The sequence below is a fragment of the Zonotrichia albicollis genome, chromosome 14, assembly GCF_047830755.1.
Source record: "Zonotrichia albicollis isolate bZonAlb1 chromosome 14, bZonAlb1.hap1, whole genome shotgun sequence".
Lineage (NCBI taxonomy): Eukaryota > Metazoa > Chordata > Aves > Passeriformes > Passerellidae > Zonotrichia > Zonotrichia albicollis.
Genome location: NC_133832.1, coordinates 3,323,129 through 3,341,406, shown reverse-complemented (window position 1 = coordinate 3,341,406; position 18,278 = coordinate 3,323,129). Strand labels below are relative to the sequence as shown.

Here is an 18,278-nt window from a genome sequence, read left to right as displayed (position 1 = left end):
CTGCCTTTGAGTTCTCAAATCTGCTGGGGGAAATTTAAAGTGTGAATGTATAAAACCACTTCATTTACATTAGAAGTTGGGCTTGTATTGTTGAGTAGAAACTCAACAGTTTCCGCAACCTTTAAATACAACACCCCCCTCAACTTGACTGCGCTATTTTTATAAAGAACCACCAAAAGGAGAAACAAAGGTGTCTCCTGGGCTTCCTGAAATGGTGTAAATGCTCAGGAATAGGCTTCTTTCTCTATGTATTGGATATTATGAAGATAACTTCCTTGCAAGACTTCCTCAAGGTATGACTTTTAGGGCATTAAAATGGGATCTTTCAAACCTCAGCTGTCCTTGATAATTTCAGCCGTGAGGAGGAAAACTACAGAAGTGCTTGACCATACATAACATGGGAAGTCTGGCATTCAATTAATTAAGGTTCATGTCAGAAAACAGGAATATCTTAGTTTTCATAGGGCTGTATGTAGTACACAACACCAGGTGAGAGGGGAAACCCTGCCATAGCTAGAGGAGAAGGAATGTCCATGGTTCAATGTGAAGGAATGCTAAAGCTTGGAGGGAAAGGAATGCCAATGGTTAGAGGGGGAGGAATGTTCGTGGTTAGAGGTGGAAGAATGTTCATGGTTAGAGGTGGAGGAACGTCCATGGTTCGAGGTGAAGGAATGTTCATGCTTCAAGGTGGAGGAATGTCCATGGTTAGAAGGAAGAGCAGGGTGAACATCCGCACCGACAAAGGACAGTACTGCCAGTATTTATTTGTTTTTTTTTCGCACTGCTGGCCACCATCGACCGGGCACGGAGTCCCCTCTGCCCAGCGCGCACACACCTGAGGCGCCATCAAACAGCCCCACACACAAGGGACCGCGGGGACATGGACCCTCCTGCTGCGCCGCACTACGGGCGGGCACCGCTGATCCTCTGTCCCCTCCACATTGCCTGGGGGCTGTGAGCTGAGGTGCAGCCATAGATGGCATCCCAGGCCCGCCCTGCCCCACCCTCAGCCTTTGCCCGCACCAAAATGGCGGCGGACCCCTGAGGGCCGGGGCCGCTCGCGCTGGGCGGGGCCGCCCTCCCGGGCCGCGCCTGCGCGGGGCCGCGCGCGCCTCCACTTCCGGCTGCCGGCGGCCGCTTCCGGCCCCCCGTTCCTTGGTAACAATGGAGCAGAAAATGGCCGCCTGAGCGGGCAGGAGGCGGCGCGGCGGCGGAGCGGCACGGGCGGAGCGCGGACAGCTGGCACCCAGCCCCGAGCGGCGCGGGCAGCGGCGCACCCACAGCCGGAGGGGCGGCGGCGGGCGGCGGCGGCGGGCGGTGAGCACCGGGGCGGGGGCGGGCTCTCAAAATGGCCCGGGGAAGGGAGAGGCCCAGGCCCGGGGGAGGCGGCGGCGGCCTCCGCCCGGAGCAGGAGGCGGGAGCGGGGCCCATCAGCCCCCGCTCGGGGCAGGCTCGGCGGGGCGCGGGAGGCTCCATCGGCGGTGCCGTGAGGGAGCGGGGGGCGGTGATGGCGGTCGGGGCGCGGGTGTGCCCGGATGGGCCGCGCTCCGTCACCCCGGGCACTGCCCCGGCCGGGCCACCCTGATCCGCCACCGGCTGGGGAGCTGGGGGTGCGCTGCCGCCGGGGAGCCCAGGCGGGCCCGGCACTGTCCGGTGGCCGCAGGAATTGGAGGAGGCTCCTTTTGGGAGGGTGGGGGAGGGGGTGGCTGTAGCCCTGTCCTGGGCCCCGTCCGCAGTTCAGGGTCCGCTGCAGGAGCCGCAGCTCCTCACGGCCGTGTTCAGGCCCTGTTTCAGACCGGGATTTGGGGCCAGAAGCCTTGTTGTGGAACACAGGCCAGAAGAACTGTTCCTCTCCTGCTGTGCAGAGCTCTGGATCAGCCTGTGACCTGTTCAGACCTGTGGTGTTTGCTATTCCTGTGCTGAGTTTCTCCCCAGTTCAGCACGTCATCTTTGCTCTGTCACCTTAGCTTCCTGTGCAAGCTTTTCCCTGCCCCTTTTAATGGTGTTTGTTGGCATTTAAGGTTTGTGTTTCTCTGTTTCAAAACCCTTATCAAGTCCAGCTGCACATATGTGTTTATCTTGAGTGGTCTGCTTTAATTGAGGAGCAATATCAGGGTGTGTATAATATTGTGTATGTATATATATATGTATATAACGTAGTGATGATTAAGGTTTGTTTATAAAATGTATTATGTGTCTTGATTTCAGTGTGTAGTAGAAGTCTGGCAAAAGGTTTCACAGCAAAAAAACCTGAATTTAAAAAATAACAGTAGTGTTATATTGCTGTTTCTCAGGAAGGTGGAGCTTTGATACAGAGAAGCTCCTAAACAAGAACACAAACTTGATAATACCCAATAGTAGCATCACACATCACTTTTATTTTCCTCTCCATGTTGGCAGCATTGGGTAATTTCAACTTGGAAATACTTGTCAAATGTTCAGAAGAACTTCTGACACTAATTTGTCCCTGAGTTTTAATTGTAGTGACTTGTCAAGTCTTTCTAAAACAAATAAACAGTTGGCTGCTTCTTGGGCAGTTAATTATGTTAATTGAGGGTCAGATATTTAGTTTTGTTGTAGTGGTCACCTAGCACTTAAACTGACTCTGATCCCTCTACAGGTTTACCATTTTGGAATTAAAATAATGATAGCTTGGACTTATGTTTGGGAAGGGAAAACACACCACACATTATAAAATTAAGGGTTTCTTGTTATGTTAGACCACTGAGGCACAGCAACTGCAGAGTTCCCTTCATCAGCAACTCTGCCTGGGTAAATGTTTGTCACTGAAATAACCACACACCAGTAGTTTTCAGGCTGTAGTGGTTGCCATCTGTATCATATTTATTTTCCATATTACTGGATGAATTCCTGGACAAGAGTGTTGCAAGTGCCTGCTCTCCAGTGCTTTGTGCTTTTTTAGAGGAATGGATGACATGATCCTTAGATTGAAATGTTTTCAAAACACCTCTACATCAATACACCTGCCTTGCTTGTTCCTTTATTCCTCTTCCCTGTGGGAATGTATCAAAATAAATCCCTTGATCTTGGCAGATTCATTCCAGGTGCAGTGGAGGTGTACATTTCTTTAACAGTCATAGCATAATATAAAATAATGTTTTGACTCCATTTACTTGAGTCTAAAGATATTTAAGTCCAGCCTAATGTAGCTTAACACATTACTGGAGTGTCCTAAATTCTTTTTTTTTGTAGAGAAGTTCAGTTTCCATTTGCTAAAATACTTGAATCCAGACATGATTAGTGGGTGTTTATCCAAAGTTTTGTGGTTTAATCTCAGTTCTTGGTGAAAACTTATCAGCTGCTGAGCTTGCAGAAATTATTAGTGAAGGGATAAAACCAAATGTGAACATTTCCTTCTTCAAGATACTTTTATGAGAGTCTTGTGCTTCTCAAAAGCAAAACTTCTAAAGAGTGTAGCAGTGTCATAAGTTAGTCAGGAGCTTTGTGTGCTGAGTGGGGATAGCCAGGAGCATCCCAGGGGCTGGATTTGCCTTTGCACAGGTTCTGGCTGCAGGTAAGATCATAAACTCAGGCCTGTGTCTCCTTCAGACTGCTCAGGTTTGGATTAACGAGGTGTTTGGTGGGAGCTTTTGGCTGCTGTGCAGTGTTGGGGCTCAGCTTTGGCTCAGGGAGATCTGCAGGGTTGGATGGTCTCGTAAAACCACCCGATGGTTATGGAACAGAGGAAAAGCCAGCACATATTTTATCTTAGCTCAGTGTTTAAAATCCTCTTGTGCCCAGAGCACTCTGGGTTTTGATGTGCAAGGTGTATGTGCACATAGTCCTGTTAGAATGCTGGGGCTGCCCTGCCTTGGGGTGGCACCAGAATGGAATTCTCATGGTGCAGATGCCTGTTGCAATTCAGATAAATTTGCCTTCATTTTCTTTGCCACTTCTGTGTTTGTGGGGCTGCGGGTACCGGCGAGAGCAGGAACACAGCATCAGAATTCCTCTGTGCCTTGTGGCTGCACTGATTCTCTGCTTGTTGCTCTCTCACTGCTAGCAGGGCCTGCAGTAGCAGCACCAGTGTGGAGACAGCAACATTCAGCAGTGAATTTAAAGATGGCTTTTTCTTTTTTAGCTAAAAGTCAGTGAGCGTAGATTGGCTTGGTGTTTTCACTAACCACAGCTTGTGTTTCTTCAGGAATCAAAACTCTGCTTGTCCTTGGATATCAGTCCTGTCTCTCAGGGCCAGCACTGGTTACTTGTGTGCAGCTTTACTTCTTTTGAGTTCAGAGTGGGCCTTCTGCTGCTGACCCAGCAGGAAGCTCATTTCTGGGCAAAAAGAGCATCATTTCATGAACTGCAGTGCTGGAAACGTGCTGCACCTCGTAGACACCAAGCTTTCTCTTCTGTGCTATCTCAATTTGATGGCAAATGCAGTGTTATCTTAATTTTATTTTCCACTTGTATGTGAGAAGTGTTGTTTTAGTAAGTGCAGATGATAAAAGGCAAAGCCCAGCATTTTGGCAGTTGTTACTGCATTTTATTTTCAGAGCTCCATCTTGGTTCCACATGCTCTCAGTGTTCTGGAATTGCTAAGCTCTGCCCTGATTTCCTCACTTCTTTCTGACTTATCAGGAGTTGTGAGTGTTTCTCTTCTTTATCTCAGCAGTTGGTTCAGCTGAAGTGTTTTTGCTCTCTGGTCTGTTGGGGTTTTTTTACTCTGTGGAACTTTCTGCCACTGTTGTGCAAAAGTATTCATTTGCTTTGTGTTGTTTGAAATGTATGTTCAGAATGACATCTTGTTTGAGGGCCTTTGCTTTGAAACACACTGGGGTAGTAAAAAAGCTGAATTAATGTTTAACACTCCTTGTTAAAGTGGCATTTAAATTTTACAGCACTTTTCACAGAACACTTCCACAGAATACAAAACTTTTTCCAGCTTTGCAAGAGTGGTGCATGTTTCATGATAACTTTTGAGTTAAAGACGACATAGGGAGAGGACATTATTTTAAAACTTAAGGTAGGTTTATTAAAAAGCTAATAAGAACCTAAATCTGCTGTTCATCACAGTGCAAATAAAAAGCCACAATAGCAGGGAAGAAAATCCCAAAATTCATGATGCCACTTTCAAAACTGGAAAAGTTTGTGCCTTTTTACTGTTTCCAAGATGGAGGTGAGTGTATTGGACCTGTGGTATCAAAGCCTTTGGTGTAATCACAAAAGGAAGCTTTGCACCTGCACAAAAAGAGAAAGCCAAACAAACTTGACATAATGAAGCTCCATGTATAATGCAAATAGATGACTTTCATTTCACTGTCTTAGGGTGTCTTTTTCCTTTAATGATGGGATTCACTGACAGTTTTTGCTTCTGCTTTTGAGCTTGCAGACTTGAGTGATGAAATATTTAAGATGAAAATGTAGTTTCTGTTATGCCTTACTTCCAGCTAGTTTTGAGCATGGAGAAATTGGATACTGACTGGCATGGAAACTGTTTTTCAACTTTGAATTCTTCTAGGAAAATGAGGTGGAGTGGGTTGGATGAGTGCTGTGTGTGAAGTGGGTTCAGTTTGTGCTCGAAGGAGCTGGGCTAAGAGCACTGCCTGTTCTAGCTGCTGTTCCTGTGTCATTTGAGACATGGAATTGGAGCGAGCCTGGCTGGGCACGGCAGCGCTGCTGAAGTCACAGTTCGTGGAAAGCTTGGACACACAGCTGTGCTCTGCTGAAGTGTGTGTGAGGCATGTTCCTGCAGCCTGGGCAGGGAAACAGCCTCTGAGGACACAAAGCAAACAAGTCAGAGCTTCTGGCTTCCATCCTGAGTCACCCCTTCAGTGCAAGGTTTGATCAGACTGCAAGCAAGGTGCTCTACCGGTTGGAGTGGCTAATTAAGATGAGGGGATGAATCATAAATGAGAAGTTGGCCTTCTGCTGAGGACATCTCTGGAACACCCACACTGCCATCCTCTTTTTTTTGTTTATCCAGAGGTATTAACTGTGTTGCTGGGACGTGAGGTAACTCAGGAAACATTCCTGCCACACAGGGCACGAGAGAGTCTCAGGTGAGGTTGAAATACCGGTATCACTGACATGGGGGAGTTCTGGAGGAACTTCTTCTAGCACACCTGACTCATGAGCAGCTGCCTTGTTTCTTCAGTTTAATTAAATTCCATGCCTTGTCCTGTAAAACTTTGAGGATTGCCCCATAAATCTAATGAAAATTTGAATTTTAAGGTGTCGCTTCTTCATTTAACCCTGCCAATTAGTGATTTGAGGGTTTGTCAGATTTTCTAAGTTCTGCCAGTTGCTTTAATGAGAGCTCTAATGCTTTATGGGATTTCTTTTAAATGTAAAAAAAAAACAGGAATGCAGGCTAAAGTAGTGTCTTGGTGTTTAATTCAGGTAACTAATGTCTGGAGATATTAGACATTCTTGAAGGAGAAGGAACTAGAGATTTATTACTGTGTGTTATGGTCCATTAATGCTTTTTCTGGGAAGAATTCTGTAGTCCACAAGTGCAGTGCAATATGGAGATAGGCTGTGCTGCTGCTGAAGGTAAATGGGTGACACAGATGTTATCCCTGCTTGCTGTTCCTCCAGATTTGAGGCAGTAGCACATTCCTGACTGGATTTAGTTTACAAACAACCTGGCATGAAAAAAAAACCAAAATATTTCTTACACTGTAAGAATGATAACTTTGTATTATTCAGGGAATATCCAGTACTCTTAGATTGTCCCTGTCAAACAACCCACAGTATTGCTTCCTCTTGAATTAGAAGAATGTAACAAACAATAGCTTTTGTGGGCTTACTGCAGTCTGGAGCAGCAGTGGGGAGACAGGCAGTCATTTGTGCTTGGAAATCTCTGAGGCTGTTGAAGCATAACTGCAGGGAGGATACTTTTCTGATTTGTGGCAGGATGGGAACACCAATTAAGAATTCACTGTAGTTACTCTTGTCTGGATATTCAAGCTGCTGAAGAATTTTTGGGTTTTTTCTCAAGGAGAAAATTGTTTATCCTATCTCTGATTCTCTTGCTTTGTGCAGTCCTTAGGTGGTCACCCCCTCACTTCCCTGTAAGGAGATTTTCATACCTGGCTATCTCAGCTGAAGTTGGCAATAACCAGCAGGTCTGAACTTCCTGCTCGTAGTTCTGACCTTCCCCACCCTGTGTCAACTCAGTGCTGACAAGGAAGGACACTGAAGGAGGAAATTCTGAATCTTTTAGCTTGGATAAGAACAAAGCCTTACACTGGAAGAAGGAAAAGCAGAGTTGAACCTGTACTAGCTTATTAGATAGCCAAATGTTGGTTATTTTGTTGTACACCTGTTGGTTTTCCTTCATCAGCCTTCCCTGTATTACTGGCTTCCTTCAGCCAGTCTTAATTGCCTGCAGGGTGTGAGCTGAGAGCAGCATCCTGAGGGGCAGAATTTCAAGTTCTTTCTGCCTCTGTGTGCAGGGCCATGGTAACTCCCACCCTGGAAATGCTGCTGTCCAGCCACAGGGGCTCTGTGGAGCTGTGCTGAGGCAGGAGCAGCCTAAACATTCCAGTAGGTTCAGTGTGGCCATGGAGAGCTCTGCAGCAGCCTGGGAGGTGAGGCTTGTGTTGGACGATGAGCTGAGGGCACAGGGAGGAGACAGAAAACAGCAGAAGCCTTGGCATAGAAGTCCTGGGTTTCATTTGCTGGTTTTAATATCAGAGCTCTGCTTTGAAGTGTGTCATCCCATTTGCTGTCTGCAGTCACGTAGGGAGAATGTGTTGTTGCTGCTGTGTTTCTGTGCCATCTGTATTTCCATCAGTGTAAACATCCCAGAGAGATGCACAGCATTTCTGGGATCCTGAAATCGGGTACAGGGGACTGGTGTAACCTGTGAGTAGCTTGCAATAGGAAAATACAGCAATTTGTCACTGGCAGAAAAGTCCTCGTGTAAATTAAATTCTTCATTCACCCCACCTCTGAGCAGTAAACTCTATTCAGCTGTGGCCATTAGCTGATTTTATGGTTTAAGAGGGAAGATAAGAGATGAAGGAGGAGAAAAGAGGAGCAAACCTGACAATTAGTAGTACTGACTTATCCCTAGCATTTCCTGAAGAATCACCCATTGAACTGTACATCAGCCTGTTGGTGAAGAAGAGATTTTAAATTCCCCCCCCATTTGACTTGTTTTGACTCTCCCCTTTTTCCCTGACCAAGAATGGTGCACATTCATTTTCTGAAATGGAACAGGCAAATATCTTTGCATCACGTAGGCATTAGGTAGCCAAGGTGCCTGCAAGCATTTTCAGTTAAAAGGAAAGTAGTAAATAAGTAGTAAACAAATGTTATGTTTTGTATGTGTAGTGCATCTTCCTGTTCTAAGAGCTGTTGAGGAATTGGTCTAATGCTTATAAAGGTGTTAATATTACCATCTTTCTGAAGACATTCCACGTGGTTCCAAGTTTGATGTGTATTCCCAAAGAACTGATGCATTTCAAGGTTTTATTTTGAATGCAAGTCTCTCATTCTACTTGAGACTTTTATTCAGGTATTACCAGAACCGGTGAGAGCTGCTTTTAAAAGTATCTTCTCCAGCGTGTCTTTAAATAATGATACTTGAAGTAATAACTCTGCTGCAGAAAGCTTGTAAAAAAAGTTGTATTCTCACTAGAAATACATGCCTGGCATGTGAAGGGCACAGGGATTTCCTAAGAGCTGGGTCAGAGCTGAGCACACCTGCAGAAATATTGCTCAACTGTCCTGTGAACGGGGTCATTTATCGGTGTTTAACAGCACGTCACAGCACTCGCGTGTCACATGCCAGTCTGCAGTTTTCAGATTGCTCCAGGGATTTGGAAATGCACAGGAAGCTGATAGGCTCCCATCTGACTCAGGAGTGACTCTGGGAATTGCTGCTGCTTCCTGATTGCTGAAAAAGGGTGTAACAGCTTTGCTAAAGTGGCAGAACTCCACAGACCCAAACAGCACCGGTAGCCCCAAGTGGCAATAAGTTACTGATATTAACTTAAATTCAAGTTTTGCTGCATCAGAACTGAAGACAAAGAGGCTCAGAACAGCAGTTTCATAATTTTCAAGTCTGCAGTAATGGGATGTCCTATCCTGTGAAATTTTTCTGGTGCTGCACTTTAATTTTCACCATAGCAGCTGAAATAAAGTGCCCGTGGAGATCCTGCAGTGCTGCTCTTCTGGAGAAGCACTAATGTAAACTGTGGGCAGTCTTGACTTGACAGCTGTGCTGACAAACCAAAAAAAGATGCTTTTTGCACTAGACAGATGTCTAAGTGTTGGAAATTTTCCAGTGAGAAGCAGAAAAGCTTTATTCTTCCAGTATTTCCATGTCACTTGAAGTATGGTTTAAATGAAAGGAATGTTTTCTGATGGGGAATGTTATTGCAGAGCTTTTTAGCATGCAGAGGATTAGCTTCTTAATCACCTCTGAGTAACTAGATTCTACCAGTTGTACAGGAAAATTCTTGGTGCTGTGAGTAGTGAGGCAGAGTGATCAAGGAAAGTGGTTATTTTATCTTCATTTGATGCATTTGCATGGCACAGCCAGTGCCAGAATGTCTCCTGCATTTGCATTGTTCTTTACAATATTTATCAGATACAGACACAGCATTAATCGATTATTTTCCTTGAAAGAGAGATGTTGTCAAGTATTTCATCCAAATGAAAAACAATATGAGAAGATTATATTTTAAAATATGCAGCCTAGAAGACAGCTCTTTAAAGCAGTAGTGTAGCATGTGCTGAAGTTTTGTCTTGGAAATTTGCTCATCAACATCAGTAGTTCAGTAAAAGCTGAAACTTGAAAGCAAATTCCTCTCTTGATGTAAAACTATAAAGCTGATTTTACAAACTCTCTTTGTTTTTTGAGGGAATGAGAACCTGTCCCTTTTTTTTGTGCACAGGGTTCGACAGCATCTTCTTTATTTGAGTTGTTCATAACCACTTCATTCTGTTGAAATTCACTAGTATGGTGAAGAGAATGTTTCTGTAGCAGGCAGGAAAAGGCAAGGAACACCTAATCCTGTGCTCAGAGAGCACAATCAAGGATGGCTTGTGCCTTGTACTACACTTCTGTGAGGCTGCTTGGAGAGGCAGTTGTGATATCCGGAATATTTTATGCAAAAAGCAGATAATCACGGTCACTTACTATGTGAATTCAAAGATGGGCTCTAAGGCTTTTGGCAGATGATATTCTGTGTTCATCTTGCTGCTTTGATGAGTATTTGGGCATCAGTTTTGTTTGTACTTTTTGAGGAGGTTCATGCTTTGTTTTTGATCCTTGTGGTGATGAAGCTGATCCTAACCAAAACTTCATTAACAGTTTAACCTGTACTTCACTCTTGTACTGGACTCACATGCATAAATTCCATGCTGTATTTCACTGCTCTCATGAAGGCTTTGTTCTCTCCTTTTTTAGGTACTCTTCTACTCATCAAGATGGAAAGCTCAGATTCTGGTGATAAAGGAAGTATTGATCAGTCAGAAGCCCAACGTCAGAGCCAGCTGGATCGGTTAGACCGAGAGGAGGCTTTCTATCAGTTTGTGAACAACCTGAGTGAAGAGGACTACAGGCTTATGAGAGATAACAATTTGCTAGGAACACCAGGTAGGTAATGCTTGGCTATGTCCATCCTGCTAGAGTTGCTTGTAGGAAATTTGTGTCATTTTCTGTGCCCCTGAAGCCCTTTCACCCGTCTGTGTGTGCAGCTGTGTGCCGTGGTAGGAAGTAGCTTCTGGCTAATTTGTGCACATTCAAATTCAAGTGGTCCCTTGACTTGTGGAGACATAGGATGGTGTGGATTCATCAGATACAAAAGTCTGGTGTTTGCACAACTTGGCAGGAACACCCAGATTTGACCCAGTTCCAGTTATGAACCCTTAGATGGACAACAAATCTCCTTTAAGCCTCTGTGTGCAGACTTTGTGCAGGTGGGGTTTGGAGTTTGTAACCAGGGTAAGTAGTCTGCTATGAGATTCTGCATGGACATTTTGATGTCAGCTCTCAATCAACATGCTAAACTTCCTCTTCATAGGTTGATACCTAATTCAAATCATGACTCAAGTTATTTAAACCTTCTGTTCCTGCTCGTGGAAGTGTTAACCTCAAATATTTCATGCTGGACACCCTAATGGGTGTAGGATGACAAAAATTGCTGCTCAGCTGTCAAGGTTACAGAACCAGAGAGCACATCTCTCTTGAATAGGATGGAACTGTTGGGTATTTCAGCTTCAGGAAAACTTACTTGGGACAACAGTGCTAAAGTGTCTGAACTTCCCCTTAGCACTGTGCTTGGCAGTGCCATTCTGGCAGGAATTAATTAGACAGAACACAAGCAGTGGCTTGTACCTTCTTTAGAAGCTTTTGATAATGCTTGCCATACATATATGATTTGGAAATATTTTTGGAAAATTTTGCTTATTTTCTAAGGTGAAATTACTGAAGAAGAGTTGCTGAGAAGGCTACACCAAGTTAAAGAAGGTCCGCCACAGCAAAACAGTGATGAGAATAGAGGTATATACAGTATTTGTGAAAACTCTTAACTTTAGCACCCCACACGGACCTTAACTTGAGTGCAGGAGTGGAACAAGTTAAGCCTAGGCAGGTGCAAGGTGAGCTTTGGTTCAAAACTCAGTGAACCTTATGTCTGATATCTGCTGCAGAGGTCAGTTTGGGACAGATTTCATTCATAACACATCTCTTCTATCAAAATAAAGTTTTGCTTAGGTTTATTTCATTCTTTTTATTTCATTTTTTTTAAGATTGCCTTTCTGTCTGCTCCCTTCTGGGATGCTTTTTGGCAATTCCTCTTTTTTAATTCTTCCCTTCCAAAGATGCTACATTGCTTTTGTTGTCACCCTTCTGTAGTGGTTGGTGGGGGATGCTCAGACCTGACCACTGGGGTTCATTCTTCAGTGAGACAGATTTGCTATAAAGCTCTGCAGGTGAAGGTTCAGAACAGCCTTAATTCTCTGTTTCATGGTCAATTGATCACTTAATTGTTTGGAAAGGAAAACACAGAATATTGATGTGTTATGCCACCTGACATGTGACTTTCCATTTACTTATGATAGAAAATACATGTTCTTTTGATGACTTGTTTGCTCTGTGATGGCTGCAGCCTATCTGTGCATATTAGAGCAATGTCCACTCCTGCTCCCTTAGAAGAGCTCTGGTAGTTAGAGAATTGTCACACTGCCTGTGAAACCTCAGTAGCACTCGGTAGGATTCAGCACTTCTAAATTGTCACTTGTTAAGCTAAGCAATTATGTTCTTGGAAAAGATGGCTCCAAAATTAGCTCAGTACTCTAATTTTGGTAGTTCCCTGTCTTTTCCACAGGTGCAGAGTCTGCAGAAGATGTTTCAAATGGAGATTCTATAATAGACTGGCTTAATTCAGTCCGACAGACTGGAAATACGACACGGAGCGGGCAGCGAGGAAACCAGTCCTGGAGAGCAGTGAGCCGGACTAACCCAAATAGCGGCGACTTCAGATTCAGTTTGGAAATAAATGTCAACCGTAATAATGGGAACACGAATCCAGAAACTGAGAATGAGCCATCTGTAGAGCCTTCCAATGGGGAGGATTTGGAAAACAGCCAAAGTGACTCTGAAATTCCAAGGTCTGAATCACCATCTGTAAGGCAGCCTGGATCAGAAAGGAGCAGTGCGGAGGAGCTGACAGCTGAGGAGGCTTCCCCTCCTAGAGGGCAGAGGAGAGCCAGGAGTAGGAGTCCCGAGCAGCGGCGGACGCGGGCTAGGACTGACAGAAGTAGGTCACCTATCAATGCAGTGAGCGAGGCCCCTCGCAGGTCTCATCACAACACATCATCTCAAACACCTGACCACTCCTCAGCGGGCGAGGCTGAGGGCAGCTCTAGAACCAGGCAGCACGTGACGTTAAGGCAGCACACAGTGGGGACTGAGGTGCCAAGTGAAAATGCAGTTCTGTTTGCCCCCCCTGAGACGAGGCCTGCTCCTCAAGCAGCGGGTTCTTCAGAAAGCACTGGTGCCAGCGAGTCCACGGCTCCTGGGCAGAGGCCTCCCACCATAGTGCTGGACCTGCAGGTGAGAAGAGTTCGCCCGGGCGAGTACCGGCAGAGGGACAGCATCGCCAACAGGACCCGCTCGCGCTCCCAGACCCCCAACAACACGGTCACCTACGAGAGCGAGCGCGGCGGCTTCCGGCGCACCTTCTCCCGCTCGGAGCGCGCCGGCGTGAGAACTTACGTCAGCACCATCAGGATCCCCATCCGCAGGATCCTGAACACGGGCCTGAGCGAGACCACGTCGGTCGCCATCCAGACCATGCTGAGGCAGATCATGACGGGCTTCGGGGAGCTCAGCTACTTCATGTACAGCGATAACAGTGCAGATTCCGGTGGGTCGACTCCCTTTCACCACTTGGAGACTGCCGAGCCGCAGAGCGGAGGCGGGGGCGCCTCGGGCAATGAGAATGCAGATGTCAGCTCAGGGGAGGTGTACGAGGGTGGGCACGAGGCCAGCTCAACATCTGGTGCCAGGCGGGAAGGCCGCAATATGAGGGGATCGGTCACTTTTGAAGAAAGCGGTTCTCTACCATTCCTTAGCCTTGCACAGTTTTTCTTACTCAACGAAGATGACGATGACCAACCCAGAGGACTCACCAAAGAACAAATTGACAACCTAGCCATGAGGAATTTTGGTGAGAGCGACGCTCTGAAAACCTGCAGCGTGTGCATCACCGAGTACACGGAGGGCAACAAGCTCCGCAAGCTGCCGTGCTCACACGAGTACCACGTGCACTGCATCGACCGCTGGCTGTCCGAGAACTCCACCTGCCCCATCTGCCGCAGGGCAGTGCTGGCCTCTGGGAACAGGGAGAGCGTGGTCTGAGGCAGAGCTGAGTGATGGCCAGGCAGCCGGTGTGATAGTGATGGGCAAAGAAGTCACTTCCTTTATGGCCACTTTTTGAGTGGTACCTCAATGTATAGTAATGACTCGGAGTGAATCTTCCCTCATTGAAAGCATTTTCTCTGGATTCAAGATTTGGGAATTGGAAAATTTCTTTAATTAGGTTTTTCGAGTTCTAGTTGGTTTGGGTGTTCAATTTCACTTGTCCAAAGACATCTCCCCACTTCAAAATATTTTTTTTTTCTTTGTGAAGATATTAAGTTCTTTCTCCTTCCCAGCCCAATAAACAGTTTTTCCTCAAGATTGTGCTTCTGAGGAGTTATTTGAGAAGTTATCCCAGCTCAGTGTCCATGAGTCATAGAGGAATTTTTGCAAGAAATCCAACTCTCTGAAAAAATAATATTAATTTAATTGCACATTTGAACATACTTTTAATTTTCCTCCTGGGTTAATATTGGACATGTCTGTGTAAATAACACTAATGTTAGCCCTTTCCCCATCACTATGGCACGCTGTAGGATGAGCTGTTAGCGTAATTGGGATATTTATCTTGTTGTGGAAATATAAGAATTGCCTATGCTTGTTTAAATAAAGGAAAAAAAAATCTGTTTTAAAATTGTAAAGCTTTTTTGTAGAAGCTCAGTACTTTTCCAATGCACTGTTGTACTAACGCATTAAGAATTAAAATTGTACCATGCTTAGAAATCAAGAACGCTTTTCATACAACCCCCACTACACAGAGAGCAAACTGAACACGAGAGAGCTGCTTTTGTGACTGTGTACCTGTCAAGAGCAGTGCATATCTGTACTATTTATGTGAACAGCTACTGTAACATAAAAACAGTTGGATTAGACATTTAATTGCATTTTAAAAACCGGAAATTAAATGTTATAGTTGCAGTGTTTTGGCTCAGTAATGCCACCAAAAAAAAAAAAAAAGATGATAAAAATTAGAAACTGTTCTAATGGCTGGTTATTTCTTGGTATGGTTGCAAATATGGAATAATACAAACCTGTGTGTACTGCCTTGTTCACTGAGGTTTGTGCCCAATTTTTCTATCAGCTTTTCCTCTCAATTGTTGAGGCAGTGTTGTAACTTCATCAAACAAGTATGGACAGGTTGGTTTTTAGTTCTTCACAAGCTTCAGCTGTACTGGTGACCTCTGGATGTGTTGAGTGGTCTGGTGTTGGTAGCCTGTGGTGCAGGTGCCTCAGGGAATAACTGGAAAGCACATCATCAGTATTGGGTTACATTTGAAAATGAGTGCACTTAAATGTGTAGGAGATTCTTGAGACTAACAGTAAAAACCCAACAAGCTCTTTGTATTCCTATTGGACAGAATGAAAATGAATTTACTTTTAAAATTATGTATGTGACATGTTGCAGTTGAGAATTGGAGAATGTGCCTCAACTCTCATTGGAGTGTGTGTGTGGGGAAATATCCTTCACCCCCACTGACCCCTTCTTTGTTTTATTCTCCAAGGTTTTGGGTTTTTCCTGGCTTACATGTGCAGTGGGAAAGTGGTTTTTATTTATTTCCACTCCAGGGCAGTAGTGCTGAAGGGATATGAGCTGCTCTTGCTGGCTGGATGGGAAATGTTGTTTGTTCCTCAGATGACAAAACCAAAGCTGGTCTATCTCTTTTTTCCTAATTAAAACACATTTTTGGTGTTTTATAGTGGTGGGTGCATAAACTATAATTGCTGCTCTAAGCCATTTTAGCATCTCATCAGCTAGTTCAGGATTCCATAGCATCCCAAAATTCTGTTTTTTTTTTTTTTTTTTTTTTTCTCCATGTACATTTTGTGCTGTTTCAGTGGGAAGCCCTGAGTGGCTGTTGAGCTCTTTCCTCCTGGTGGGACACCCCATCATGGCAGAGGGGCACCAGGGTTCTTTGGGAACAGAACAATCACTCAGCTCACAGGTTTGGCTTTTTCCTTGGATGCACATCACTGTCAAATTGGAATTGGCTGTTGATTCTGGGTGCTGGTTCCTCTGTGCCAAAACTTCACAGCAGAATAACACTTCTGAATTTCACAGAGCAAATACTTGCTCTCCCTTGCAGTTTCCAGACTTATAGAGCATAGAATTAGAAGGGGAAAAAAAAAACCCTCTCTACATGAGTACCACGTTAGGTGTTGGAAGTCAGAGATGTTCATCTCAGAGCAGAGCTGGTGGCCACCAGGAAGGGAGCCCAATTTCCCAACCCCACACAAAGCATGGCTGTGGTACCTGTCACCCCACCTTCTCCATGAATTTCCACCCTGGTAAAACTGCCCCAAAACAACAGTTTTGTTATAGCTTATGGCATGTCTTAACATTTTATCTTTCTGTAACAAGAGCAACTAATAAAATATTGGAGGTTTCCCAAACGGTACCGAGAACAAATAATTTAATCTCAGTTTAAGAGGTGTTGATGGTTCTCCATGGTTTCTCTGCCTTTCACAGCACTGAGTGTGCAAAAGGGGCTGGGGGCTCATTGTCTGCAGCAAAAACTTCTTTCTGTAGCTCAGTTAATTAGGGTAATTAAATTTCTATTTATCTAAATTTAGATTGGAGTTAGGAAAAGCCAATATTAACATTTCAGTTGCTTACAAAATGTGAAACAGTTTCATAATTAGACTAATTTACATTTCATGAATTATTTTGATAGCGAGCATGTGTATTTAGCTCTTCCCTCAGTATTTTTTTTATATTTCTGGAGGGACTCAGCATCTTCCCTCGTGCCTGGAGGGGTGTGAAGGGTTAAAAGGGCGAGTTTTGGCACGTATTGGGGCTGATTGGTGGGAATGGTGGCTTTGGAGAGGCAGAGCCGTGTGCGCTGTGGGCTGGGTCACAGTGCCACCGTGTGGGACCTGCCTTCAGCACCAGCGGCGTTCCTTGCCGGATCCGCAGCTTTTATCTTGGTTCCGAAGGATTCTCCTTGTCATTTCTACATCTCAAATATCCAAACTCCTGCTGGGAATCCCTGGTGCGTGAGCTTCAGGAGAAAGGTTGTGTTTGGTGACCTTGTGCATCCCAGAGCAGGAATAGCATGAATTCCTTTCTGACAGTGCAGACCTCTACCCACAGCAATGGCAGCAGTCACCCGGCCAAAGCCTTGTGGCAAACGCAGTTTTAATAATTACATTCATTACGAGTTGCTGTTAGTTCATATTTTAATTCACGTTGCGAACAAACACACACTTGTGGGTGCTCACTTTAATTTTTTTGGGGTGGGGGGAGCTTTTTCTGTGAAAAGTCTGAATTCCTGGTGCTGATTGGATTTCCCTTTCACGTGCAGATTTTTCCTTCGAACAAGTTGGGTTTTTTGCAGAGAACTTGGGGGCAGTTGAGTTGTTTTAAAACCAGTTTGATTGTGTAGGTACTTCGTGCATAGAAATCAGGGAATTTGAAGGGCCTTTTGTAGGAAGCAGCTGCAGGACACGACACCCACCCTAATTGTCCATTGTGTCGCCTTGCAGACGAAGGGGTTCCCACCAGAGCTGGCACAATGGCCCATAATGAGTGTCATCCCGGTTTCCTGTCACTTGTCTGGGTTATGCAAATGTGGGACTCCAAGGGCCCCTTTCCCGATGGATCCCCGGTGGATAAAGAGTTGTCCCCACAACCCAGTGGTCTCAGCACAATGAGGGGATGGATGGATGATGCAGGGTGAGGAGAGGTGCACGTAGGGCTGAGGGGGTTCTGAACCTCCATCCCTCGTTGTCACCCCTCATTTGGGATCGCTGTGTGCAGGCAGGCTCTGTCCTGCTCTGGGAATGTCTGCCTGCTCCTCTGCCTTCTCCCAGGAGGAGGAGCTTTGCATGAACCTTGGCTTGGAGCCACATGGAGGGAATTTATAACAACTTCAGAAATATTTCCAGCCCGTATGTACAGTAGGCTTTTTGTTTATCCTCGATTAGGGGGGCAAGCAGGAGGCTGAAGAGACACAATTAATGGTAACGTACCCAAAGTGCAAATAAGTGGTGGTGTGTTAAAAAAAAGAGGTTTGCATCTGTTATACCAGGGCTTCCCAACCTCTCAGATAGACTGTATCTCTTTTGTCTTATGAGGAAACATAACATTGAATTTATTTGATTTATATCTGGTTTTATTCCCTTTAGCTAGAATATTTGAGCCCCTTTCTGAATTTCATTCTGCTGGGAAGGCTGTTGGTTGGGAAGCCCTGAATTCCACTGTGAATGTAACACTTTTCTTTATTATTTTTTACTTTTTTTTTTCTTTTAACAGTGCTTTACATTTGTTTATACTAGACTTGTTTAATACAAACTGGTACTCAGAGGTTGTTGGACACAGTTTGACCAGGTTTGCCAGCTAACACTTAGGAGGAGTTTGTTCCCTATGTAAGGTGTTATAATGCAAATTTAAATAGACTCAATAAAATGCATGAAGTGTTCATTTTGTGCTGGATCA

The 18,278-nt window shown here is 45.0% G+C and overlaps 1 protein-coding gene across 2 annotated transcripts; it reads left to right on the top strand.

The window, feature by feature from the left end:
- Nucleotides 1–1,116: 1,116 nt before the first annotated feature.
- RLIM (ring finger protein, LIM domain interacting) lies at nucleotides 1,117–18,278 on the top strand. 2 transcript variants are annotated; one of them, XM_074551525.1, is made up of 4 exons: nucleotides 1,117–1,317; nucleotides 10,388–10,576; nucleotides 11,399–11,482; nucleotides 12,309–18,278. In XM_074551525.1, exons 2-4 carry the CDS (start codon nucleotides 10,408–10,410, stop codon nucleotides 13,841–13,843), a joined length of 1,788 nt encoding a protein of 595 aa, XP_074407626.1. In that variant the 5' UTR covers nucleotides 1,117–1,317; nucleotides 10,388–10,407; the 3' UTR covers nucleotides 13,844–18,278. The 2 variants fall into 2 exon arrangements, with proteins under 2 accessions (XP_074407626.1, XP_074407627.1); XM_074551526.1 differs by lacking the exon at nucleotides 11,399–11,482.